The sequence below is a fragment of the Zootoca vivipara genome, chromosome 17 (assembly GCF_963506605.1).
Source record: "Zootoca vivipara chromosome 17, rZooViv1.1, whole genome shotgun sequence".
Classification (NCBI taxonomy): domain Eukaryota; kingdom Metazoa; phylum Chordata; class Lepidosauria; order Squamata; family Lacertidae; genus Zootoca; species Zootoca vivipara.
In genome coordinates, this window is record NC_083292.1 from 18514715 (window position 1) to 18541795 (window position 27081).

General features: G+C 48.8%; 1 protein-coding gene and 2 long non-coding RNA genes across 5 annotated transcripts in view; 2 read left to right on the forward strand and 1 right to left on the reverse strand.

Moving 5' to 3' along the window:
• The window catches only part of SEC14L2 (SEC14 like lipid binding 2), a 43312-nt gene extending 25467 nt beyond the window's left edge, over window positions 1–17845 (reverse strand). Inside the window, exons 1-2 of one of the 3 annotated variants that reach the window (XM_060269936.1) lie at window positions 17698–17834; window positions 7982–8239 (exon numbers count right to left, since the gene is read on the reverse strand). Coding sequence is in view for 1 of the 3 variants with exons in the window: in XM_035097769.2 (XP_034953660.1) it covers window positions 17698–17751 (54 nt within the window). In the remaining 2 variants the exon portion in view is untranslated. Of the gene's footprint in view, window positions 1–6810; window positions 6989–7981; window positions 8240–17697 lie in introns of those variants that run through there. The other 2 variants (XM_035097769.2, XM_060269937.1) reach the window with 2 other exon arrangements.
• On the forward strand, window positions 16432–21502 carry LOC132591391 (uncharacterized). Its single transcript, XR_009556945.1, has 3 exons — window positions 16432–16701; window positions 20006–20068; window positions 21432–21502. It is a non-coding gene; the product is annotated as an uncharacterized LOC132591391 (long non-coding RNA).
• A 1094-nt stretch (window positions 21503–22596) lies between these two features.
• On the forward strand, window positions 22597–26280 carry LOC132591366 (uncharacterized). Its single transcript, XR_009556936.1, has 3 exons — window positions 22597–23187; window positions 23611–23839; window positions 26179–26280. It is a non-coding gene; the product is annotated as an uncharacterized LOC132591366 (long non-coding RNA).
• The last annotated feature ends 801 nt before the right edge of the window (window positions 26281–27081 follow it).

Sequence of the window (27081 nt, forward strand, 5' to 3'; positions counted from 1 at the left end):
TTAGGGAAGTTTTTAATGTTTGATGTTTTATCGTGTTTTTAATATTCTGTTGGGAGTGGCTTGGGAAACCTAGCCAAATGGGTGGGGTATGTATAAATAAATAAACAAACAAATACATACTTCGCATTGTGCCTTGGAAACAGACAAATAGCTGGTGGAGCCATAGCCTAAAGCAGCCCCAGTCAGCTCTCTGTCTGCAGCTCTTTTGAGCCAGTTGAAGTTTCTGAGCACTTTTCAAAGGCAGCCCCATGCAGAGCTGATCCAAACAGGATGTAACTGAGGCATGTGTCACTGTGGCCAAACCAGACATCTCAAGGAACAGGCACAGCTGACGTAACCGGGGTCTCCTAACAGCACGCAGCACCCTTAACAAACTCTAGTTCAGTACTGCCACACAATACAACTTCCTGCCCCTCTAGTTGCCAGGATCCTTTGAGAGAAGCCCGGACTGTTTAACGTGGTACAATGCTACTTCAAGTGTTTGGTGTAAGTGGAAACCTAATTATATTGGTTTAATTTTTAAGTGAGTTACAAAGTTTTTGAATAAAAATCTCCAAGACAATATATCGAAAACAAGCATCTGAAACCATTATATACAGTATATAAAAATGTAGGCATTGTGTGCGCAGAGGTCACAGCCTTTCTCCGTAACCGCTGAACTGTAATGTAACGAATTTGGCCACAACATTCCATGCCCATCAGTGAGGGATCTGGCATAATTTTTTTGTCCCAAAAAAGGAAACCTTTCATACCTAAAATAATGATTAAACACAAAAAAGTGGCGCCCAAATTAGACATCACCAGCAGAAGCTCTGAAGACTCCAGTGGCATCCAATAGAAAGGCAGATCGCCCCACTGCTGCCTCGAAAGCCGCGCCACCAGGTGACACCACAAAATTCCACAGCAACCAACTGAAAACAGGCCTTTTACAGCAACAAGGGCCAAAATTGCCAAGTGGAGGTAGGGGCCTGCCTGGGGGGGGGATGGGGGGCCTGAATAGGGGGCAGGGATAGGTAATGGGTCAGAACAGGATGGGGGAAGACACAGGGATGAAACCTGCCCTCTCCACAGTATCTCGCCTTGGCTTTGCAGACTAGGCTGAGTGGATTTAGGGGCTTGCCTGCATGGGGGATGGGGGGGCGAATAGGCCGCAGCATAGAATCAACTGAATATGGGCCTTTTACAGGGCCGTGCCTTTGGGTAGAATAAATGTTATTTCACATAACACACGTGGGTAGGAGAGTCAGGGTTGGGACAGGGCAAAATCTTACAGAACACGCACATTGGGGAAATGATTGCGTGCAAAATGAACGGGTCACAGGAATAACCGGGGGTGGTGGTGGTGGTTGGACAGAGGAGAGGAGGGAAATCACAGGGGTAAGTGGGGTGGGGGGAAGAGGGGGCATAATAGGTCATGGATCAGGACAGAGTTGGGGGATTCACAGGGATGAGGGAGGGGGACGAGGGGGGAATTACAGGGATAAGCCGGGGGGGGTGAGAGGAGGAGTGGGGGAATCACAGGGATACATCATGGATCAGCACAGGGTAGGGGAAATCAGACAAATAACCCACAGCTAGTATTATATAAAACAGAAACCAAAATGATCAAATGCAGGGTCCAGCTTCAACAACCATATTCAGTGGTGAGGAACAGCCTGGGCAAATAAAATGCTTCGGACATGCTCGATTCCTCTCTGCACAAATGAGCGGGAGGCTCAAGGTGAGGAAGTGGCATCATGTCACGTTCTCTCTGTGGTGGTCCCATTCTGACATGCGAACCATTACAGTGGTACCTTGACTCTCAAACTTAATCCGTTTGGGAAGTCTGTTCCAAAACCAAGGCACGCTTTCCCATAGAAAGTAATGCAAAGCGGATTAATCCGTTCCAGACTTTTAAAAACAACCCCTAAAACAGCAACTTAACATGAATTTTACTATCTAACGAGACCATTGATCTATAAACTGAAAACAATAAACAATGTACAGTACTGCAGTCACACAATCAATCAATCAGTATCTGGACTGGGTTCCACACAGTCACAAAAAAAAGAGCTACAAAAAAGGGCAAAATAGAAAAAACAGACAGACTTCAGTGTAACATTCAAAACGGAAGTGTGGCACTCAAATCGGAAACATAACACTCAAAACGGAGCACGTTCGGCTTCCGGAAATAGTTCCCAGACCTTACTTCCTTACTTCCGAATTTGCAGTGTTTGGGTTCCAAGTTGTTTGAGTACCAAGGCGTTTGAGAACCAAGGTACCACTGTACTGGATGTTGTTACCAAATATCAACATATGTGAACCAACCCCTACCGGGCCAAGGAACTCCCTGCGATGGAGCCAGTAAAACTGAATTGCCAAATGCTCTTAATTACAAGATCTGGTCATGCCCATTGTGCAAAGGGCCACCTCTTTCCAAGGCAAACAACACTTTTCTGCGTCAGATGTCTCTTCTGCTAGGTAGACCTCTCGGGTTCAGTCTTATTGCCACATAATTCAACATTTGCAAGAATCACACATGATAGCAACCTCTGCGGTACATCGTTTTGAACACGGCATTATGCTTTGATACTACCATGACACACACACACACACACACACACACACACACACACACACACACACACACACCTGGTCCCCTTCTAGCTCTAGCGTGAATGCTGTTAATTTATATTGGGCAGGATGAAGAGATTGTAAACAATGAAAATAATGAACCCGCACACTCCAGCAGGAAATGAACCTATCCCAGCATACACAATCGATCCAGCGCTTGGAGAGATGCCAGCCAGCTTCCAGAGGTCTGCACAACTCCATGGTGCAAAGAGAGACATCGAGAAACACAACATTATGCTGGAGGCCCCCCTCTTCTTAATGAAGCTAATTAGATTATTGCAGCCAGAACTGGGTCATAATCAGCCCAGCCACTGCCAGCTGTATCGTTAGGAACAGCCAGCATGGAAGGGTTGTGCAAAGAGGAAAAAGGGAAAGGAAGTTGGGAGAATTTTGCAGAGATTTATACCACCGGCACATGCAAAAGGCATCCCTCTAGCTACAGGCCTTATCTGAGTTGGAACGAGGCTCCAGATCTATAAGCCGTACAAGACTCGGAAGCTAATCCACTTGGCAGTGTGGAAAGGTCAGTGACCCGACATATATTCTTTGCAGTCAACAAAACCTGGAGGCAAAATTCAAGGTGATGAACTACTGGAAGTATAAAATAACCGAGAGGAAGTTTTAAAACGTATGAAAGAGGCTGGTGCAATTTAAGAACCCTTTTCAAAGCTTCCGATTTGCCCTACGCAAGTTTTCCCAAACTTGTGAGAATCACGTAAAGGTAGAGGACCCCTGAATGGTTAAGTCCAGTCAAAGGTGACTATGGGGTTGCGGCGCTCAACTCGCTTTCAGGACAAGGGAGCCGGCGTTTGTCCACAGACAGCTTTCCGGGTCATGCGGCCAGCATGACTAAACCGCTTCTGGCACAACAGGACACCATGACGGAAACCAGAACACACAGAAACGCCGTTTACCGGTACCTTCCCGCTGCAGCGGTACCTATTTATCTACTTTCACTGGTGTGCTTTTGAACTGCTACGATAGATTGGCAGGAGCTGGGATTGTCACGCGGATTCAAACTGCCAACCTTCTGATCGGCAAGCCCAAGAGGCTCAGTGGTTTAGACCACAGCAGGGGCACATGTACCACACTTTGGGAAAAGCCATGCTAGCGCTGCTTCCGAAAGCAAAGATCCGGAACCCCCAAACCTGGAAAGAAAAACTTGGAAGTGCTCATAAGAAAAAAGTTGGAAAAGAAACTGGGTTACAGATGTCAGAAATTAAAGATGCTTGGCAATACACCTTGGTCTGCAGCTTCCCAGCATGTTCTCACAGGCAACACCTATAGTTTTTTTTAATGTTCTATGCCATGAGGTGGAACATTGTTCTTATCAGGTACAGCATGTTTCCCTGCAGAAGTTCACTGTAGTTTGCCAAAATTTCTATTCCACCTAACAGGATCCCAAAGAAATTACAAATGGTATCCAATGCAGATTATGGTAGATATCCTTTCCTCCCTGCCTTTAAGGTTTCTAGCTCCCATGTTTGCAGAGGAAAAAATAAAAGTGCCTGGTTGCTAGGGATGAATATTTTTTCTATGGCGTTCAATCAAAGATTTTATTGTACATGCAGCTGGGGGGTTCCTGGCGCTCTTAATTAATTTTTCAGGTACAAGGCGTTTTTTAATTGGCTTGTGTTTTGAACTGCTATATTTTAATGTTTGCTTTCAAATGGGATTTACATATTTGTTTCCAGCTGGGGAAAGTTGTTGAAAAGCAGCTTGGAAATATTATTTTATGTATTTTTAGATAGCAGAATTTGTATACCACTTAACTGGGTGGGCAAGGTAGGGGGGGGCGCTAAGCTGTTTACATAAAATGTACACTAAAACAATAAATAAAGAGTCTGAAGTTAAAAACAGGCAGACTTAAAAGAACAACAACACCAAAATATAAATAAAATTGACAGTTAGGAACATGCATTATTTTTAAAAAGGCATATGAAAATGCATGCCAGCTTTACATACCTGGGGAGGCTTGCCTGGACAAAAAAAATGACATTAACAAATACCAAAAATGATACAGCAAAGACACACGCCTAAGGTCAAGGTGCAGGGAGTTCCCAAGTGTAACTTCGTTCCCAAATGCCGAAAACCCGGAAGTAAGTGTTCCGGTTTTCGAACGTTTTTCGGAAGCTGAACGTCTGATGTGGCTGTCGGCTATTGTTTCCAGGGTGCCTGCACCAATCAGAAGCCGCGCCTTGGTTTTCAAACATTTCAGAAGTCAAACGGACTTCCGGAACAGATTAAGTTTGGCGCTTTTGTTTTTGCTATTTATTTTGTGTTTTTGTTTTTGCGGCTTTTCGGTTAATTTGTTTTTGTGACTGTGAGGAACCCGGTTCAGCTACTGATTGATTGATTGATTGTGTGACTGTGGAAATGGATAAAAGCCCTCCATCCAAACAATGACTACAGTATCATCAGTGCCGGTAAGAATAAAAAATTAATTTTAATTTTTATCATCTACAATACTTACCGGTATTTATGTTTTAATACAGGAAATTGATTATTGCTTTCATTTTATGGATCAATGGTCTCGTTAGATAGTAAAATTCATGTTAAATTGCAGTTTTAGGGATTGTTTTTAAAAAGTCTGGAACGGATTTATGCGTTTTGCATTACTTTCTATGGGAAAGCGAGCCTTGGTTTTGGAACGGATTAAGTTTGAGAACCAAGGTACCACTGCATTTGCTGCCTCACTGAAGGGTCTTCACAACGACCTTGTGCAGGAGGTCAAGCTAAAAGATGGTGACTGGCCCACAGTGAGTTTCACAGTTGTGTGAGAATTTGAAAGCTCTAGGCATGTAACTGGCATGGGCATACCCAGCGAGGGGCGGGGGGCAGCTGCCCCCCCAGAAGCAAAAAAAAAAAGTATTTTACGGACCATAACCCGCACTTTTCCCCTCCGAAAACTGAAGGGGAAAAGTCGTTGCGGGTTATGGAAATCGGGCTGTTTTCGCCCCCTCCGCGGCTGCAGCCAGCGACAGGAACATGGGAGGGGGGAGGAGCAGCCTGAGTTGGGGGGGGGGCGGACGGGAGCTCCATCCTTCCTTCCATCCTTCCTTCCCCCCTCTTTCTTTCTTCCTTTTTCTCTCTCTCTCACCCCTTCCTTCCTTCCTTCCTTCCTTCCTTCCTTCCTTCCTTCTCTCTCTCTTCCCCTCTCCCCCCCCCCCCGTTTTGATCCTGGGTACGCCCCTGGTAACTGGTACTCCACATATTTTTAAAAAAGAAAGAAAGAAATATTTATTGAATAAAGGTAAAGGAAAAAGGACCCCTGACCATTAGGTCCAGTCGTGACCGACTCTGGGGTTACACGCTCATCTCACGTTATTGGCCCAGGGAGCCGGCGTACGGCTTCCAGGTCATGTGGCCAGCATGACAAAGCCGCTTCTGGCGAACCAGAGCAGCACACGGAAATGCCGTTTACCTTCCCGCCGGAGTGGTCCCTATTTATCTACTTGCACTTTGACGTGCTTTCGAACTGCTAGGTTGGCAGGAGCTGGGGACTGAGCAACGGGAGCTCACCCTGTCGCGGGGATTCGAACCGCCGACTTTCTGATCAGCAAGCCCAAGAGGCTCAGTGGTTTAACCCACAGCGCCACCCATTTATTGAATAAGGAAGGTGTATTCCGGTTGCTAGGCAACTGCAACACAGCTGGCTGGCTGTGAGAATTGGATCCTGCCGTGAATATTTGGGAGAGGTTACACTTAGGTGCAGAGTTGCTCAGTGGCCCCTACAGTGGGGGCCACTGACCTGAGGGCCTCTAAATGTTTTGGACCACAACTCCTATCAACCTCAGCATCATACACCCACACTGGCTGGGGCTAATGGGAGTTCAAATCATTCGATGGGCCCCTATGCGACCAGTTCAGTAGCCCGTGTGACAAGTGTGACATTATTGTATGACATCTGGAGCTGATTTAGTGACATGGCAGCTCAGAGCTAACTGTGGCCAATTTACAGCAGCTTATTCCAGAAGTTGCTGGAAAGCCCCAGTGGCAACACAAATGCAATGATACAGCTTCTCTTAAAAAGACAGATTTCAGTATTCAAAACGCAGAGGTACGCAGAGGGAGAACTATAGCTTCAGGGATATATTTCATAAAACAGTAGCCTCAACTATTATGGGGGGGGGATTTATATTGGACTGAAGGCAGCAAGAAAGCCAGAAGACGCATCGTGGCTAAAGAAGAGGTTACCCTTGCTTCAGCCTTGAAAGAGGCCACCGCCACGGAGAATTATGAAAGAGAGGAGCTTGATGCCAGTCGCAAGGCCACTAAGCCACAGATAGAAGTTGCGCATGCCATGGACGAGCTAGAGGCTACTCCGAGCCAGAGCCCAGTCCGTGGGGTCGAGTCGGTGCGTCAGGCCTGCACAGTGCACAGAGATCGCCGAGGCAGTTGCCCAGGTTGTGGCGGAAACCATGAAAGGAAGAGTTGTCGTTTCAGGGATGCTATCTGCCGGACGTGCGGAAAGACGGGTCACATCGCCAGGGTCTGTAGATCGGCGGCGGCGGGAGCGACAGGAGCACCTAGACTGGAGCATCGCAGACCGCCCACAGCAACTCGTTTTCTAAAGGACTGCCACTACGTAACGGAGATCAACGGGAGGGCCGTGCAGTTTCCAGCGCAAGGCAAGGCACACGTCAAGGTGAAGATTGAGGGTCAGCAGTGCGACATGGAGGTGGACTCCGGATCCGCATTCACCATCGTGTCGGACCAGACCGCGAAGACATTCTTCCCCAGGGGTAAGTTGCCCCCTCTGGAGCCCTTTCCGGCAACCTTGCAGTCGTACTCAGCAGGCCGCATCCATGTTATGGGAATGTGTGCCGTGAGAGTACAGTTCCGGGACAAACAGGCTGTACTCAAACTGGTGATTGCGAAGGGCAGTCGCCCCAGTCTCCTGGGCACTGACTGGTTCCCTGCCCTGGGACTGAGTATCTCAGGGCTTAATTCAATCCAAACCTGCCCTGAGATGAGTGAGGTATTATGCAAGGAATTTGCTGGTCTCTTTAATGGAAAACTGGGTTGTTATAAAGGGCCCCCAGTTGACTTCGAGTTGGACCCCGGGGTGGCTCCAATCCGACTCAAACCAAGGCGAGTGCCATTTGCACTGCAACCCAAGATCGAGGCAGAGCTGGATAAATTGGTCAAGCAGGGAGTTCTCTCACCCGTGGACTCTGCTAAGTGGGAGACTCCAATCGTCACACCCCTTAAAGCAAATGGGGAAGTCAGGATATGTGCAGATTACAAATGTACTATCAATAAGGCACTCAGGGGAAACTCATACCCCATTCCAGTCGTATCACATCTGTTGGCTAAACTGGCTGGGGGCAAGGTGTTCGCCAAAATTGACCTGGCACAAGCTTACCAACAGCTGCCAGTAACCCCACAATCAGCGGAAGCACAGACTATTGTCACACATAAAGGGGCGTTCAGAGTTAACAGATTACAGTTCGGAGTTTGTGTGGCCCCAGGGATTTTTCAAGGGCTCATGGAACGCCTGTTAAGAGGTCTGCCGGGGGTCTTGCCATTTTTTGATGATGTTTTGATTGCTGGAAAAGACCCACAGGAACTGGTTGCGCGTGTCCGTGCAGTGTTGCTCAAGTTCAAGGAGGTGGGGTTGCAACTGAAAAAAGAAAAATGCAGTTTTGGGGTGCCAACTGTGGATTTCTTGGGGTTTAAAATTGATGCATCAGGCATCCACCCCACAGATGCTAAGATTAAGGCCATCATCGAGGCACCACGACCACAGAACAAGACGGAGTTGCAGTCATTCCTGGGACTTATTAACTTTTATCATTCGTTCTTACCCCAGAAAGCTTCGGTAGCTGAACCATTACATAGACTATTGCAGAAAAAGAATGTGTGGCGATGGGGGCGGGAGCAGCAGAAGGCTTTTGACTCCTTGCGAGGAATGCTGAGTAGCAGGAGCGTCCTTGCTCATTATGATGAGTCAAAGCCGCTGGTCCTGGCATGTGATGCCTCTCAATACGGTCTGGGGGCTGTGCTGAGTCATAGGGAACCGGATGGGTCGGAAAAGCCCATCTCTTTCTATTCCCGTACGTTGTCGCCCACAGAGCGCAACTATGCTCAAATTGATAAAGAGGCACTGGCTATTGTGTCCGGAATCAAAAGGTTCTATGATTATTTGTACGGTCGCCATTTCTCCATTGAAACGGACCACAAACCACTGTTAGGGTTGTTCAACCCAAACAAACAAACGCCACAAATTCTCTCCCCCAGAATGTTGCGTTGGTCAATATTCCTGAATGGGTTCCAGTACACCTTGACCCATGTGCCGGGGAAACAGTTGTGCCATGCTGATGCGCTGAGTCGATTGCCCCTTCCTGGCGGGAGCAATGAGGATCCTGCTCCGGCGGAGCACATTATGATGCTAGAAACACTTCCGGGGGCTCCTGTAACAGCTACGGATATAGCTGAGAAAACTAGGAAAGATGCTGTTCTCTCCCGTGTGCTCACTTGGGTGGGGAGGGGGTGGCCAGGTGGTCCGCATGAAGAAAAATGCAGGCCTTATGCGACAAGGCAGCACGAATTGTCCATGCATAAGGGTTGTCTCCTATGGGGAGATAGGGTGATAATCCCAGCACCACTGAGAAACAGGGTTCTTGAGACGCTTCACATGGGACACCCGGGAATGGTCAGGATGAAGTCGCTAGCCCGATGTTATGTGTGGTGGCCTGGAATGGACCAGAACATAGAACAATGGGTACGAACATGCAAGGCATGCCAAGAGGTGCGGCCAGAAGTGGCCAGAGCACCAGTCCACTGGTGGGAGCAGTCCAGGACTCCCTGGAGCCGGCTGCACATAGATTTTGCTGGGCCATTCCAAGGGAAGGTCTTTTTGGTTATCGTTGATGCATATTCCAAATGGTTAGAAGTGGTGATGGTCCCTAGCATGGCATCAGCTGCCGTAATCAAGGTGTTGAGGCAGCTGTTTGCTACCCACGGGTTACCTGAGACCATTGTATCAGATAATGGGGCAGCTTTTGTATCCCAAGAATTCAGGGCATTCTTGGCTGATAACTTTATAAGAGGGGTCACATCCGCGCCCTTTCACCCATTCTCCAATGGGCAGGCTGAGCGCATGGTAAGAACAGCCAAAGAATCCATTGCGCGCTTAATGGAGGGTAACTGGTCGGCTCGCATTGCGCGAATGTTATTTTTGCAGCATGCGACGCCGTGTACTGCGACGGGCAAGTCGCCAGCCGAGCTGCTCTTAGGTAGAAGACTGGTAACGGTGCTGGATTATGTCCACCCAGATAAAATGCCAAACCGTAATTCAAGAGCAACCCCCCAGGCTGAGACTGACACAACAAGGTATCTCGCCCCTGAAGATCTGGTCTGGGTGAGGAACTATTCACGAGGTCCGCGGTGGGTGGCCGGTGTGATCACCCGGGCTAGTGGACCTGTGTCCTATTATGTGACCTTGGAAAATGGGCAAGTTTGGAAGAGACATATAGATCAGCTGAGGCGCCGGGCGCTCAGCAGGGAGGAGTCAGATAATTCATCCCTGGCTAATGACGCACAGCTGCAAGACCAGAGTGAAAATGGTCCAGAGGTACAGTCACCAGGGGCTTCAGCAAATGAACCAGGGTCTGCTAGTCCTCATGATGACGAGGTACAGGTCGGGGACCCTGAGATGTCTGGGACTCCATCTGTTCCTGATGAAACCCCTATAGCAGCCCCTCCACCACAGGTAACACCCAATCCAGAACCTGCAACACCTGTTGTCAGGAGATCAGGTAGAAGTTGTAGGACCCCACAGTACCTGAGGGATTACGTCTGCTGTGCTCACTAGGGGGGGAGGGGTGTTGTGTATTGAGTCAAAGGATTTTATATCTGTATTATTATTGTCTGTATTTGCATTAGGATAAAGTAACTGCCTTTTGGTTCCAGAGGGTACAGCTACTATTGGTTCATTTAAGCTGCTGTATTTGGATCCTCTGTCTTATTGGTTTCCTCCAAAAGGCAGCACTGTGATTGCTTGATATTGTTCCCTCCAAAATGTATCCCTTCCTAGCTAGTCCCCTGTCCCTATAAATGTAGCTTTCCTCTCCTCAGTCTTCAGTCTTGTTCACTTTAATAAAGAGCTGTTACTAGAGAACTGTCTCCAGCATGTTTTGTCAAGAGAGCTGAAATCACAAACCCCACGTCACAACATGTGGCACATTTGGAAACCTAAGGAAATTGTTGTGGATACCAGAAAACACCCATTTCACAGAAGAAAAACTGATAATATTAGAACAGGCAAATCACCTACCCCCATAAAGAAACAGTCCAAAAAAGCAGCGTCCCGTCCCCCCGACATTGTAACATTGGGGATTCCAGATACATGGGATATGAATGTGCAAACAGTTTTGGCAAAGAAAGTAAAATGTCATATCGTTATCCCCATACTGCAGATGGGAATACTGAGGTTGGGAGGATAATGCCTAGCCTGAGCAAGGCTTGAATTGAGCACTTCCTGGCTTACTTTCTGGCCTCTACGAGTCCGAACCTCCCAGGTAGAAAAGGGGCTTGACAAAGGTGAGTGTAAGCGAAGCAAGGAGTGCCCGTTCTAAGTTCTGAATTCACTATGGCCGCAAAATACCGAGCACCGTGAAAAGAGCCTGTGCAGTTTCCCCAGTGCCCAAACCTCGTGAATGCAGCACTCTGTATGCCACCCCTTCTGCCAGTCTCCAAGCAACCACATTCCCCTGGCAAAAGTGCCAGCTCCTCCACCCTGTGGAACACCCCGCAGAGCGATGCATCGATTGCAGCCTGGTGGCGAAGGGAACCTGCCCTCGTCTGTTTAAGCGTTGCAGGAGATCATTTAAAAAAAAAAGAAAAAGAAAAAGTGGGGAGTTGCGTTAATAAATCAAACCTGCTGCCACAAGACTCTTTGTTATTTCAGAAATGCAAGCTGAGCATTGCCAATTATGCAAAAGAATGCATGAGAATGTTGCACGAGTCTTCCTGAACTTGTTCGAGGCCTACAAAAGAGAGAGCAATTAATCTGTTTTTAATTACTACTGCAATTGTTCGTCCTCCGCTCTTTGAAGCCAATCCAATAAACTTTGTGTCTAGAAATCTGGAGGCAGCCCTGTTCAGGGAAGATTTTAATGGTTGATGATTTTTTGTGTTTTTAATCTTTTGTTGGGAACTGCCCAAAGTGGCTGGGTCATATTATTATTATTATTATTATTATTATTATTTGCAACCTTTCAGGGCAGAGCAAGACCCACTTTGTAGTGGTACACATTCTGTGAAATGCTGTCTCACAAGCTACCCGCTTGGGACCATCACTTACTATTTTCCCCAGTGTCAGTCATAAACATTTTCCATCTTCCAAAGCGTTGGGGGAGAGCTTTGGCTCCGTGGTTAGAGCATCTGTCCCAGATTCAATCGCCAAGGTTATCTCCGGGCAGGGCAAGGAGAGAGGCTCCTTACCCCAAACCCTGGAGAGCCTCTGCCAGTCAGAGCACACACTACTGAGCTAGACGGACCAATCGTCTGACTCAGTATAAGGCAGCTTCCTATGTGCGTACTGGCTGGCTGTGCTCCCATTGTAAGACGCCCACTGATGCTGGAATCATAGAAGCATAGTGTTGGAACAGACCCGGTCCACCCCCTTGCGATGCTGGAATCCTGCCCACAGCCATCTCTAGGTGGGCTCGAACCACCAACCTTCTGGTTAACAGCCAGACACGCCGACCCATTGTGCCACACATTCAGGACAGACTTCTTCATGCATCACATAAACTATGGAACTCACTCCTGCAGGAAGCAGCGATGGCTTTAAAAGAGGGTTGGACAAAATCATGGAGGAGGGGGCTATCGATGGCTACTAGCCATGATGGCTAGATGGACCAATGACCTGATTTGGTCCAGGGCGGCTGCCTGTGTTTTCCAAGGCAAAGGCTGCAAGGCTTTATGCCTCTCTGCAGATGATGGCAATACCGGTAGATGCCCCAGAGTCTTGGCCTTTCCCCAATGACTTTCTTCCTCTTCAGGTCTTTAAGGGAGAAAAATGGCCTTTTCCAGGTCCTCTGTTCCTTGCATTTACAGAAACGCTTACAACAAGAAAAAAAGGAGAGAATTTGAGAGAATAGGTACAAGCCTATTTGTTACTTGGAAGTAAATTCCATTGTTTTCAGTAGGGCTTGCTCCTTAGGGCAGCGTCCCCCAACCGGCACCCTCCAAATGTTTTGGACCACCACGGGCTGGGGAGTGTAGTAATCCAAAAGATCTGGAGGTCACCTGGGTGGTGAAAGTTGCCCTAGACAAGGGAAAGTTTTCAGCCTTAAAATTCCTGTTGCCTACAAGCTTCCCGTGAGTTGGCTATATCTGTATTTTTCCATGTTCATTGAACATACATGATTATTCTTTTTTTTTGAGATGCTTTCCCACTTAGTAGCTGAGCAATCTAAGTATGAAAGACCACCTAGCATAAAAAGAAATTCTAAGCCCCAAACCCCTATTTATTTATTTTTAAAAAAAATGCCACAGGGTGGGTCAATGGAGTGCCATTGGCTCAGTTCTGTGCAAGCCTCTGCCCTCAGGTCTATTCACAACGTCCCCCTACGTTGGCCTGTTGGTATTTGGTTTTAATTTATTTCTTGCTTTTAACGTCTTTGTAACTTTTTATGATGTTATTGCTTGGTTTCATGTTTTTATATTGTTGTAAATTGCTGTGATATATTTTTTATGATGCAGCGGTAGAGAAACATTTTTAATAACTAAATACAATAAATAAAAAGGCCCACACCCAAACCAAGACCACATATATACAGTATACAAATGAGGTCCCCCATGGAATCCTGGGAAGTGTAGTTTACGGGCGCTAGGAATACTAGCTCCGCAAGGAGTCAACTACAGCTCCCAGAATTCTACGGGGGAACCAGTCTGCAGTGTGGATGAGACTTTAAACACAGCCTACTTGAGCAGTGTTTCAAAACCATCCTCTTCAGAAAATAAGAAGAGCATGCTGGATCAGGCCAATGGCCCATCTGGTTTAGCATCCTTGGACTGAGTCAGACCATTGGTCCATCTGAATCATTACTGTCTATCTACTCTCTCTGGCAGTGGCTCTGCCAAGGACTGGACCTCAGACTTTCTGAATGCAAAGCGCTTGCTCTACCAGTAAACCATAGACCTTTGCTGTAGGAAATGTTTCTGCAGGTCCGAAGGACGCCAGGCGCCAACGAAATCTATTGCCTTCATGTCCTGCCAAGTGAGTTTCTCAAGAGGACATCTGTGACGATACACCATGCTTTTTATGGGAAACAGGTGCCAGACTAGAGATCATCATTCAGCCTGCTCTCCTTATGCACGTGCATTTTTATTTTTTACAAAATCTGCAGCCTTTTTACAACTGATCAAAGGTGCAGCATCAGTGGAAAAGACCAAACTTCAAGACCAGAATCATTTGGGGAAGGGCCATAACTCACTGGCAGAGCAGCTGCTTTGCACGCAGAAGGTCCCAGGTTCAATCCTCAGCATCTCCAGGAAGGTCCTCTGCCTGACACCCTAGAGCAGGCACCCCCAAACTTCGGCCCTCCAGATGTTTTGGACATCATGCCTGACCACTGGTCCTGTTAGCTAGGAATCATGAGAGTTGTAGGCCAAAACATCTGGAGGGCCGCAGTTTGGGGATGCCTGCCCTAGAGAGAGTCACTGCCAGTCAGTGCAGCAATGCTGAGCTAGATGAACTCAGTAGAACACAGCTTCCTGGGTTCCTGTGAATTAAGGGAAGGATCACAACACAGAGGCGGAACACCTGCTTTCCATGCAGAAGGTCCCAAAGTTCAATCCCTGGCATTACCAGGAAGAACAGGGAGTATCCCTTGCCCGAAACCTCAGAGAGCTGCTGCCAGTCAGTGCAGACAATACTGAGCTGGATGGATGAATGGTCTGGCTTGGCATCTTCTTATGTTCCTAGGAAGGGGATTTGCTTTTGGGGGGGGTTTAGAGGAAACAATAAAAACAAAACAGTAGATACGGTTTGCAAAATTTGCAGCCAGAAGATATGGCAACAGGCACTAGGTTTAAAACAACTGAAGGATGAAGATTTGCAGGGCCAAGAGGTCAATTAGCCAGGAGCACAACAGCAGAGCCAAAACTCTGTGTTCACACAGGCAGAATCGCCTTAATTCACTCCAATAGCATATTCAGGTGGTGAGTGCCAGCTGGAGATGTTGAGAAAAAAACGAGGCCATTGAGAAACAAAAGAGGGAGCGACCTGAATGCACTGGCAGTCCCTGAGAGTTTGCAAAAGTGGAGAAGCAATTAAGAGACACTCAAGTGAGGAGGACCTAGCCGAGCTTCTTGCGCAAAACGTTAAGCCTGCTGGAGGAGAACTGGCTGGTTTGCACCCTGAATAGGAGCACTAAGTTCTGGGGAAAGGTAAGAATAGATTGCAGCATTTCGTTGCACTGTCCATTTTGTCCCTCTAAGAGCAAACCCAGGCAGCTGAGTGCCGATCACATCGGAAGCAAAAAACAAAACAAAACAGGACCGTCCCTAAATAAGGTAGAAGCTTCTACAGTATATACAAAGGGGACTCTTCTTGCATCCAAACCAGGACACAAACGTACACAAGTTTGCAAATTAACATGGAGGATCCCCTCTGTTTTTAGAATCCCAAAATTGTCCAGCAAAGGACCTTCTGAGCTTACACAAGCAGAAAAAAGTGGAGTCAGGTAAGGGGGTTCTAGAGCAGGCTACTTTTTTCTGGCTGTGCCCCCCCCCAGGTTCTATAAACTCATCCCCAGTGTCCCCTAGCTCACCCACTAAGAAAGACCGTATTGCAATGATCAAAATCCAATGAAAACTATTTAGTTTAATTAATTAATTCAAGAAACATGAGGAACTTGGGCCGGGGAATCCAGCAAGTCTGATAAAAATTCACGCCTCCTGTGCTCCCTGCCTGCCAGTTTCTTGCACAAGGTGACCCCACCGCCCCCCAGGTGGCAGCAGCGGTGGACCTACATTTGGGGGGCCCTGAACTGTTACGGAGAGGCCCCTTCGCCACCAGCAGCGAGGTCTGAGTGACTACCATTATCTTCTTCAGAAGGGTTCTTCCATGACAGATCACCATAATTTATTTTTTAAATTAACTACTACATGTCAGATTTTGATTAAAATCGCCATACTGGATTATCTCACATGTCGGAGATACTGGTGTGAATAATAAAAAAATCCTATGCTGGATAGTTTTTGAGTTATGGTATGTGTGTGTGTGAAAATTAGGGAAATGTTATTTACATGCAGGATGCACTTTTCAAAGCAGTTTTTTTAAAAAACATGTGGCTGAAAGTCACTTCTGGGACGCCTCCAGGGTCCCGAAGCTTTCATAGTAGAAATGAAATGGGGGCCATATCACCCGCTTTGAAAACCACTGGTGCAGAGGAACTAGAAGCTGGGCAAAATGAGCTAGCCTGCAGTTGAACATAGCAGGCAAGGGGACCCCAAACAAGGCTTCTTTTAACAGTTGATGGAGGCCTGAAGAGGAGTGCCATTTGTGGCAGGACTTACTTGCACCTCTAAGTCTCAGGTGCTGGGGGTGCGAACCACTAGTGGGAAGCGAGGGGGACAGGAGATGCTGTGATTTCCTCCCCTGCTGACAAACTTCCCCAGAAATTCACTGCCTGGCACCTAAAAAAGTTAAAGGGACCCCTGACCATTAGGTCCAGTCGTGACCGACTCTGGGGTTGCGCGCTCATCTCGCATTATTGGCCAAGGGAGCCGGCGTATAGCTTCCAGGTCATGTGGCCAGCATGACAAAGCTGCTTCTGGCAAACCAGAGCAGCACACGGAAACGCCGTTTACCTTCCCGCAGGAGCGGTCCTTATTTATCTACTTGCACTTTGATGTGCTTTCGAACTGCTAGGTTGGCAGGAGCTGGGACCGAGCAACGGGAGCTCACCCCGTTGCAGGGATTCGAACCGCCGACCTTCTGATCAGCAAGCCCTAGGCTCTGTGGTTTAACCCACAGCGCCACCTGGGTCCCCTGACGCCTGGCACCTACTGGGACGCAAAACATGGGATTAGTTAGACGGACCTTTGGCCTGGCCCGGCCAACCTTATGTAAGTTACCCACTTGGACGCTGGTTAAGCTGCCCTGTACTTAACTCCCAGGGAAAGTCTCTCACCTGCGCAGGCATTGCTGAAGAGCTTTGAGGTATGTGCCAGAGAGAGATCTCGCTTGCTATCATGACCCACTGTTTACCTCTTAGGGAAATAGGGGTCAGAGGAGGCGAGAGAGAAAAGGGAAGGAGACAAAGAACAACCACACGACAACCTTGCAAGGTAGACTGGTCAGGATGATTGCAGAGGTTCCCCTCCCCCCCCAAAAAACACTCCAACCCTGCATGTGCATAGCCCCCCCCCCAAAAAAATGGGCATTGCCAGGATTTATGTTAGGGGGGGCAGGTGGCCAGGACTAATGTGGGGCACCTGTCCATCCTCTGCCTGGCTCTGTCTAGCAGGTTCGGACTGAAACGTTTCAACAGCAGTTGTTGAAAATAACTTTCTTTTGACCCCAAGTGCTCAGGAAAAACCTGTCAAGATCTTCTTACAATTTCTACTTTTAGTTAAGTAATTTTTTTTACTTGATTTTAGCGGGAGGCAGCTACCCCTCCCTGCCCCCCTGGCTACGCCCATGAAACCCCTCCCTTAGAAATCAAAGGAGGGCGGCGGCGGCGGCAGCGGCAGCGGCGACTTCTGAGTAAACATTTCCACGGAGCCAGGCTACATGACACCTCCTGGGCTCAAGGGAAGTGGGCAGTGTTATCCCTGGAGATCGCAGGGCGTCTTTTGCAGCACCAAGGACGGGGGCGGGATACTCGAAACCGGATAAGTCAAATCAGGGCGCGGGGGTGTGGGGGGGAGAGAATCAGCCCCCATGGCTACTGCTTACGTGTGCTTTCCTTCTTAAGAAATGGGTCTACGCTGGGCTCAGAATTGGGGGATCCGACTGAGCCAGCCCCCTAAGAACTGAGTGAAGTAAACACAACAACGCGGAGAAAGAATGGATGGACGAGCTTCATGCTCCTAGTCCTCTCGGTCATCTCTTCTCCTTACCTTGGCCAGCGCCTCCTCCTGCTTGGCGCTGAGGTCGCCAACGTACCCGCTCATGGTGGCCCGCGCTGCTGCAGCTGATCCAACCGGCGAATGCCGAGCCGGTGCTCCGCTCCGAGGGCTTTCATGGCCAGCCGGGCTCTGCCAGGCTCCCAAGCCACGCCCCGGCCCGGCCTTTAAAGGGGACGTGCCTCTTTGCGAGCTGCGCGGGCGCGGGTCTCTTTTCTGCGCACCACCCGGCCAGTGCCGGATTTGCGTATAAGCTAAACAAGATGTAGCTTAGGGCCCCACTCTCTTGGGGGGGGGGGGGCAAAAAATTTAAAGGAAAAAAACACCTGGATGTACACTTCCAAAATATAAGGTAAAAAACAAATAAAATAAAAAAAACCTACATACAGCAACAGTGTTTTGTGTTGTGCATGCTCCTATGATGTGAGTAATGGGCCCCGCCTGCTAGCCCGCTCCCTAAAATATCACTGGTTTGCTCATTTCTATATATAGGGTGCCTATATTCTGCATGGACTGGTTGCATGGCAACATGTGCAAATGGCTTTAGATACCTATTAGGTCCATAAATTACCACATAGCATACATTCAACACAAAAAACAGCGACAATTTGTTGTTGGACAGCTGGACATATAAAGGGCGCGATTGCCTTCAGTAGCTTAGGGCCTCATCAAACCTTTCCAGCAAATCTTTATACATAATCCATACATTAAACAATGATTTTCTAATCATATGATTTTTGAACCCTCTGTGAGCCTTTATCTTATCATACCATACATAAGCATGCCAACCAAACACATTGTCAAAACCTTCTAAGTCCAAGAGATCTGTATCTTCTAGAGTAAACCATTCTCTTATCCAGCAGAATGTCACAGCTTCATAATAATTTTTTTATTATCATCAAACCAAATGCAGCCCTGGCACTTGCGCATAGGGCTGTCTCAAGCAGGTCAGGCGCCATGGCGCCGTGGCGCGGAGATCGCTCTGGCACCCCCGCCCTACTGGGCGGGCACAGCGTGCAGCACGGCTTCCGCAGGGCTTCACCGCACAGCGCCCACCTGCCGTCCCGGCGCCCTGGCACCCCGCGAGACCGAGACTACCCCTAGAGCCAGGCCTGCTTGCGCATCATAGATGGTGGGCGTGGGGCTGCAGCTGAGGCCTGGCCTTTCATGCTCTGTGAAGCTATGGTGTGCTCTCTAAGTGCAGGCACGCACAGGAAGGGGGAAGAGATGGCAGGGTTGCCAACTGACCGGGTAAAGAAGGAGCATGGCCTTGTTCTTTGGGAGGTGGACAAGAGCATCAGGAGAGGGGGCTGGATCAGGCCAACAACAGCCCATCTGGTCCAGCATCACAGCGGACAACCAGATGGCTCAATGCGAAAACCTTCAAGGAGGACCCGAGCACAAGAGCACAGGTCTTCCCCTCCTGTGGTTTCCAGCAACTGGGATTCAGAAGCTAGGCTGCCTCCGACTGTGGGGGCAGAGCATAGTCATCGTGGCTAGTAGCCATTGACCGTCCGTGAATTTGTCCATTGCTCTTTTGAAGTTATGCAAGTTGGCGGCCTTCGCTGTGTCCTGTGGCGGTGAGTTCCGTAGGTTAACTGTGCTGCATGAATAAGTCCTTTCTTGGATCTGCATGGAATCTGCCAGCGTTCAGCTTCATGTGATGTCCACGAGTTCACTTCTAGGGTTACAAGGGAGGCAGATAAACATTCCTTTAACCATGCTCTCCATTCTGCATTTTGTGAACTTCTGTTGTCTCACCCCTTCCTTGCCTTTTGTTCCAAACTGAAAAGCCCCAAACACGGCAGTCTTTCCTCATAGGGGAGTGGCTCCAACCCCTTGAACATTTAATTGGCTGCCCTTTTCTGAACCATGATGGGGCCATTGGCCTGATCCAGCAGGCTGCTCATATTCTGAATGGTTAATAGCCAGAGGCGATGGAAGTTGTAGTTCAATTGCACCCGGAAGGCAATTGAATTAATATTTTGTTTGGTTTATTGTGCACCCTTCAAAATTGGGTCCCTGGGTGAGTCACAAAAAATGTAAAATAATGCTATATTGAAATCGGTTGAAACAATTTAGATCAGAATAATAAGGTGGTACTAACAAATGTATATACAGAGATCAATAGGGCCAGAGGTATAAAATGTGTTTTAACTGATTTTAATGTTGTATTTTTATATTGTTGTAACCCACCCTGGGACCAGGTAAGAAATCTAATTCCTACTTGAAATGCATCTGGATAACTACTTATATTTACATTTTATTGCACTCATATTCTGCCTCTTTTTTTCCCTCCCAGGAGCTCCAGATGGCGTACATGGTTCTCTCCCTCCTCATTCCATCCCCAAAACAACACTGTGAGGTAGGCATAGGTTGCAAAAGCCAGAAATCTTCCCAAGGTCACCACCCAGTGAGCTACACATGGCTGAGTGGGGATTTGAACTCTGGCCATCCGGATCCTAGTCTGACACTCTAACCACTATACCACACAGCCTCTCTTGCATCGTTTTGCAGAATATCGCAAGAGTTTTGCTTGCCGATTGTTGCAGCCTACATTTTGGACTGCCAAGGAAGGGTGTGTGTGTAGCAAAAACCCAGAGATCAGCTGTGCTATCTCCTCCTGCTTGAACAGCAGGTCAATGTGCAGTAATCAGCATAGCTGCCAAGTTATCCCTTTTTTTAAGGGATTTTCCCTTATGCTGAATAGGCTTCCTCACGAGAAAAGGGGAAACTTGGCAGCTATGGTAATCAGTGGCAGATGTGATAAGCATTATCATGGGATCGGTGTCCGTACACGAAACTGCAGCTCAAGGTAAGGTGGGAGAGCAGAGGCAAAGTTGGCATCCTAGGAGGAGGGGTGTTGCAAAGGTGCGGCCTGCTGTCATTTGGCCTCCCCACCAGCCTGCAGTGACTGGCAGCTCTCACAGAGAGAAGAACATAGGGACTCTTACCCAGCTAGGTAGTCCTCCTGAGCCAAACAACACCCGCCCCCTGCTTTAACCTTGGACTCTCTGGGCTTTGGCCTCCCAGTTAAAAGTCACTTTCCTCCTGCCACACCACACATTTCATTGATAAACTGCTTTGATCCGGGAAAGGGAGTGGGGAGAAATTCAATTCAATTCACATTCATTTACAGTCTTTGTTTACATTTATATATATATGTATACGTTATACTGTATATATGCCACTGTTTCATAGGGAAAATATCCACGTGCTTTAGAATAATACATAAAACCATGCATTGAAAAATATATATTAAAAAATTACAACCAGACATCAACCATTGTGGCAGGATGTGTTCTTACATGCCTGTGTGTAAGCCTGGCAGAACAGAATAGTTTTCAGCAGCTGTTTGAAAAGTTGGCAGAGAAGGGGCCTGCTGAATCTCTTGTGGCAGAGAGTTCCACAGGACTGGGCCAATGAAACTAAAGGTTTCTTAAATGTATAGTCACCGGTTCCCTTTTCCATCTGGCCACTAAGGATTAGCCCCATGTTACAGATTCTTCCCCTTGCACCAGTACCAATATGTGACAAAATAGCATCTTGAACCACACCTGAGGTCAATAGACCTAGTTTGGTGGGGATACCGTATACAGGACAAGTCATGTAGCACATAGCAGTCTCTTTTCCCACCCCTCATCCCCTAGCAGTGGAGCCAGCCCTGTTCATAGTACAGTGGTACCTCGGTTCCCAAATGTAATCCATTCCATTCCAATCCGTTCCAGTTCCGAAACGTTCGAAAACTGAGGCGCAAAGGGCTGGCTGCAAATGCAATAGAGAAAATTAAAAAACATGCAGCGGAAACCGTTCAACTTCCGAGGCGCGCTTGAAAACGTTAGTCAACGGAGACGTTAGGGAACCAAGGTACCACTGTATATCCTACAACTCTAAAACAATTCAGCTATGTCTTTTTGATCATCATGTATCACAGTCCTTATGAATGTGTTTATTCAAATCCCACTTATCTCTCTGGGATATTTTCCCTTGTTATATGTCCACTGGATAAAAACTTTTAAATCAGCCAAGGCACCAGGTTTAAAAATAATTGCAGACGCAATTCCACTGGGCTTTCTGAGGGATACGCCCAAATATCTTTAGCAGAGACTTAGGCAAATGAACAGTGTTGCAGAACACAGGAGGAGCCTGCTAGATCTTGTCCAGCATCAAGTTCTCACAGTAGCCAAACACATGCCCCAAAGGGAAGCTTGCAGGCAGGAGCCGAACGCAAGAACACTCTCTCCTTCTGTGGTTTCCAGCGACTGTTCTTTGGACTGGTGTTCGGAAGCATTATTGCCTTCAACCGTGGAGGCAGAGCCCAGTCATCATGACTTAGTAGCCAGTGATAGACTTCTTCCTGAATTTGTTCGATCCTCTTTTTAAACCCATCCAAGTTGGTGGTCAAATTGGTTTCCCATTGGCGCACCTGGCAGGGGCCTTTGAGAACAGGACGCTGGACTAGATGGGGCAGTGGCCTGATCCAGCAAGCTCTTTTTGTATTCTTATGGCTGCTCAGAGGGCTCACTCACACTTTCGATTTCCAGTCCGGGAGGCTTTCCTTTCGTCCCGCCACTTTTCCCCGGGGAAAACCCGCTGTTTACTGCTGAATGGGAACCAACATCAATCCACGGCAAACCCGACTGGCCTCTCGGACCTGTGACTTGAAATCACGGGACAAATAGGAGGTTTTGGTGTGGTACTTTGTACCCCAAAACAGCCCAATGAAGACTGTGCGTGTACCATTGCCGCAGAATGCAGGGAGGGGGGGGGGAACAGGACGGAACAACCAGAATCCTGAATACTCCATGCCATAACAATTTCTTGCTGTTCTCAGTGGCAGCAGTTGCCCATTTCAACACAGGGAACGATCCACAGTGGATGGCTCAAAACCATCACAGCGTAAGTAATTCATGTGGGCGGGTGTGTTCATCTGCCTTGTTCATCGTGTTAATCTGTTGGCACGCCGCCCTTTGTTATAGCTGTGATAGTTAAACATCAAAACAACCTCGGGAAGGAGTGGCGTTTTTCCTCCCCCACTCTTGCACCCATGAACTTATTATTGTGAGTAGCATAAGAGAAGGAGCTCGATTTAAAGCCAGTCCAGATTTGAGTGGGTGGAGATTAGACAACGTGGGAAGAAGGGGCCCTTGATTTTTTTTTTAATCAAAATGGTTTCGGAAACAACGTAAAACTTTCTCTCCAACCCCGTAAGAGTTTCGTTTCAGTTCCACGTGCGCAAAACATTGTACAGGGTAGGATTTGTCGAAGCGTCGGCGGTAGAGTGTCTGCTTTGCATGAGATCATCTGAGGTTCAATTCCTGGCATTCTTAGAAAGGGCAGCGAAAGACTTTGCCTGAAATCCTGAATAGCTGCTGCTAGCCTGTGTGACCTAGACAGATCAATGGCCTAGCTCGATACGATGAAGAACCACAGCTCAGTGTCAGACCATCTGATTTGCATGCATTCAATCACCAGCATCTCCAGGTAGGATTGGGACCGACTCTTCTCTTAAAAGCCTGACATTCCTGGCCCTGTGAATTATAATCCTAAAATTATAATGCTCACGCAGCATTGGGAGTGGCCAACATTTGTATTTCTTCATCCCTTTTTTCTTAATTAAAAAATAATTTTAAAAAATTGTTCTAGCTTATTATTTTACTGACAACCCAAGTTGTGCCTTTGTTAGTTACCTTGAGAATGCTGTACTCAAAAGTAGCAGAAAGTATTTTAAATGAACGGAGGTGCCAGGAATTTTATCTGGAATATTTGGTGTACAAAATGGGCATGGTGGTCCATCCCAATTTAGGAAATGAAATATCTGAGCTGCCTTTAACAATTATACATCTTGAATCTTACTGATAATGTAATACCCCGCTGTTTACTTCACTATCTTTCCCTCTTTACCAGGATTGGGGAACTACAGGGCCTGGACCCAGATGTGGCCCTAGTCTAATGTTCAAAGACAAGAGTCTTTTTGGTTCCAACCCTCTCCACCTGTCCCTTGTAAAGTGGCCCAGGAAGAAGGAATGTAGACCTCAAGCCGAGGAAGCGTAGAGAAAGGGGTAGAGAGCCCAGGTCACCAACACTGGAATGCAAAATTGGTTAGAACGTGGTGCTGACAACAGCAAGGTTGCAGGTACTGTTGTGACGTGGGGTTTGTGATTTCAGCTCTCTTGACATAACATGCTGGAGACAGTTTTCTAGTAACAGCTCTTTATTAAAGTGAACAAGACTGACTCTGAGGGCAGGAAGGCTACATTTATAGGGACAGGGAACTAGCTAGAAAGGGATACATTTTGGAGGGAACAATATCAAGCAATCACAGTGCTGCCTTTTGGAGGAAACCAATAAGACAGAGGATCCAAATAAAGCAGCTTAAATGAACCAATAGTAGCTGTACTCTCTGGAACCAAAAGGCAGTTACTTTATCCTAATGCACATACAGACAATAATAATCCTATATAATAATGTCCATGTTGTCCCTGCGTCCAGATGTCCCGTGTGTCCCTGGGTCACTGCGCATGTGCCCCAGGGATACAGGGATTGGACAGCAGAGACTGCGCGCGCGCACTCTCCCCCCACTCTGCCTCCTCCAACCGCCGCTCCCGCCGGAGCGGCGGTTGGAGGAGGCGGGGGGGGGGAAGAGTGCGCGCGTCCTTCCTGTCGGCGGCTGGGGGAGAGGAAGGAAGGAGGAGAAAGCGCCGCTTTCTCCTCCTCCGTTCCTGTCCCCCTGCCGCCGACAGCAAGGACGGGTCCCAGGGTTCGGAGAAGCGCTGCGCAAGCGCTTCTCCGAACCCTGGGATGTCTGCTTCCTGTCGGCGGCTGCGGGAGAGGAACGGAGAAGGAGAAAGCAGCGCTTTCTCCTCCTCCGTTCCTGTCCCCCTGCCGCCGACAGCAATGACAGGTCCCAGGGTTCGGAGAAGCGCTGCGCAAGCGCTTCTCCGAACCCTGGGATGTCTTCTTCCTGTCGGCGGCTGCGGGAGAGGAACGGAGGAGGAGAAAGCAGCGCTTTCTCCTCCTCCGTTCCTGTCCCCCTGCCGCCGACAGCAAGGACGGGTCCCAGGGTTCGGAGAAGCGCTGCGCAAGCGCTTCTCCGAACCCTGGGATGTCTGCTTCCTGTCGGCGGCTGCGGGAGAGGAACGGAGGAGGAGAAAGCAGCGCTTTCTCCTCCTCCGTTCCTGTCCCCCTGCCGCCGACAGCAAGGACGGGTCCCAGGGTTCGGAGAAGCGCTGCGCAAGCGCTTCTCCGAACCCTGGGATGTCTGCTTCCTGTCGGCGGCTGCGGGAGAGGAACGGAGAAGGAGAAAGCAGCGCTTTCTCCTCCTCCGTTCCTGTCCCCCTGCCGCCGACAGCAAGGACGGGTCCCAGGGTTCGGAGAAGCGCTGCGCAAGCGCTTCTCCGAACCCTGGGATGTCTGCTTCCTGTCGGCGGCTGCGGGAGAGGAACGGAGGAGGAGAAAGCAGCGCTTTCTCCTCCTCCGTTCCTGTCCCCCTGCCGCCGACAGCAAGGACGGGTCCCAGGGTTCGGAGAAGCGCTGCGCAAGCGCTTCTCCGAACCCCAGGATTCTAGCGCCCGTTATTGAACGGGCTGAAAACCACTAGTCCTATATAATAATGTCCATGTTGTCCCTGCGTCCAGATGTCCCGTGTGTCCCTGGGTCACTGCGCATGTGCCCCAGGGATACAGGGATTGGACAGCAGAGACTGCGCGCGCGCACTCTCCCCCCACTCTGCCTCCTCCAACCGCCGCTCCCGCCGGAGCGGCGGTTGGAGGAGGCGGGGGGGGAAGAGTGCGCGCGTCCTTCCTGTCGGCGGCTGGGGGAGAGGAAGGAAGGAGGAGAAAGCGCCGCTTTCTCCTCCTCCGTTCCTGTCCCCCTGCCGCCGACAGCAAGGACGGGTCCCAGGGTTCGGAGAAGCGCTGCGCAAGCGCTTCTCCGAACCCTGGGATGTCTGCTTCCTGTCGGCGGCTGCGGGAGAGGAACGGAGAAGGAGAAAGCAGCGCTTTCTCCTCCTCCGTTCCTGTCCCCCTGCCGCCGACAGCAATGACAGGTCCCAGGGTTCGGAGAAGCGCTGCGCAAGCGCTTCTCCGAACCCTGGGATGTCTTCTTCCTGTCGGCGGCTGCGGGAGAGGAACGGAGGAGGAGAAAGCAGCGCTTTCTCCTCCTCCGTTCCTGTCCCCCTGCCGCCGACAGCAAGGACGGGTCCCAGGGTTCGGAGAAGCGCTGCGCAAGCGCTTCTCCGAACCCTGGGATATCTGCTTCCTGTCGGCGGCTGCGGGAGAGGAACGGAGAAGGAAAAAGCAGCGCTTTCTCCTCCTCCGTTCCTGTCCCCCTGCCGCCGACAGCAAGGACAGGTCCCAGGGTTCGGAGAAGCGCTGCGCAAGCGCTTCTCCGAACCCCAGGATTCTAGCGCCCGTTATTGAACGGGCTGAAAACCACTAGTACAGAGATAAAATCCTTTGACTCAATACACAACAGGTACGATCCCCATATGGGACAGCTGCATATTCCTGCATTGCAGGGGGTTGGACTAGATGGTCCTCAGGATCCCTTCAAATTCTACAATTCTATGATTCTAACTGCCACTGAAATCCTCTGATTCGGCCCTCGACAACCTGCCACCCTCCAGCAGTTTTGGACCACAACTCCCATCAACCCTCCAGCCAGCCATGCCAAGGCCATGCTCAGCAAGAAGCAATAGGAGGGGCAGAAGCTGACAGCAGGAAACATTTAACTAAAGGCACAGGAACCCCCCAAAACCCTCAGTCGTGCTTTGCCTGTCCACACTTGAGAGAACACACCAATCACATTCAATTTTTTTAAAGAAACAACTCAACAAATCATGATTTAGCACATTCTGCAAAAGGTGAGTGAACATTTGGGAAAGGTGGGTGCCAGGCTAGTTTGAAAATAACTTTACTAATGCACAGAAGGTTACAGGTAGGTAGCCGTGTTGGTCTGGATCGAAGTAAAATAAAAAAATCACCCATTTCCACCACCCTTCTGAGTGATCCCCCCTCCCCATCCCCACCCCTCCCCACCCCTTCTCTACATAAGTGCCTGGAAACTTCCATTTCACTGTATCTGAAGAAGTGTGCATGCACACAAAAGCTCATACCAAAATAAAAACTTAGTTGGTCTTTATAATGCACAGAAGAGCAGGCAGGATCTAATCCCTAGAGGAGATCGAAGAAGCTCCAGTTCAGAATTATCTAGGGTGTGTGGGGTTTTTTGGTGGGGTGGGGGGTTTCCAAGCAGCGTTGCTAGGCGATGAAGAAAAGGATAGCCTAAAAAAGAAAAGAGTGATTCAGAACCAGTTGCTAGAATTTTGTGTGTGTGAGAGAGTAAATCAAGAATTGCTTAGGATAAATTGGTAGCATT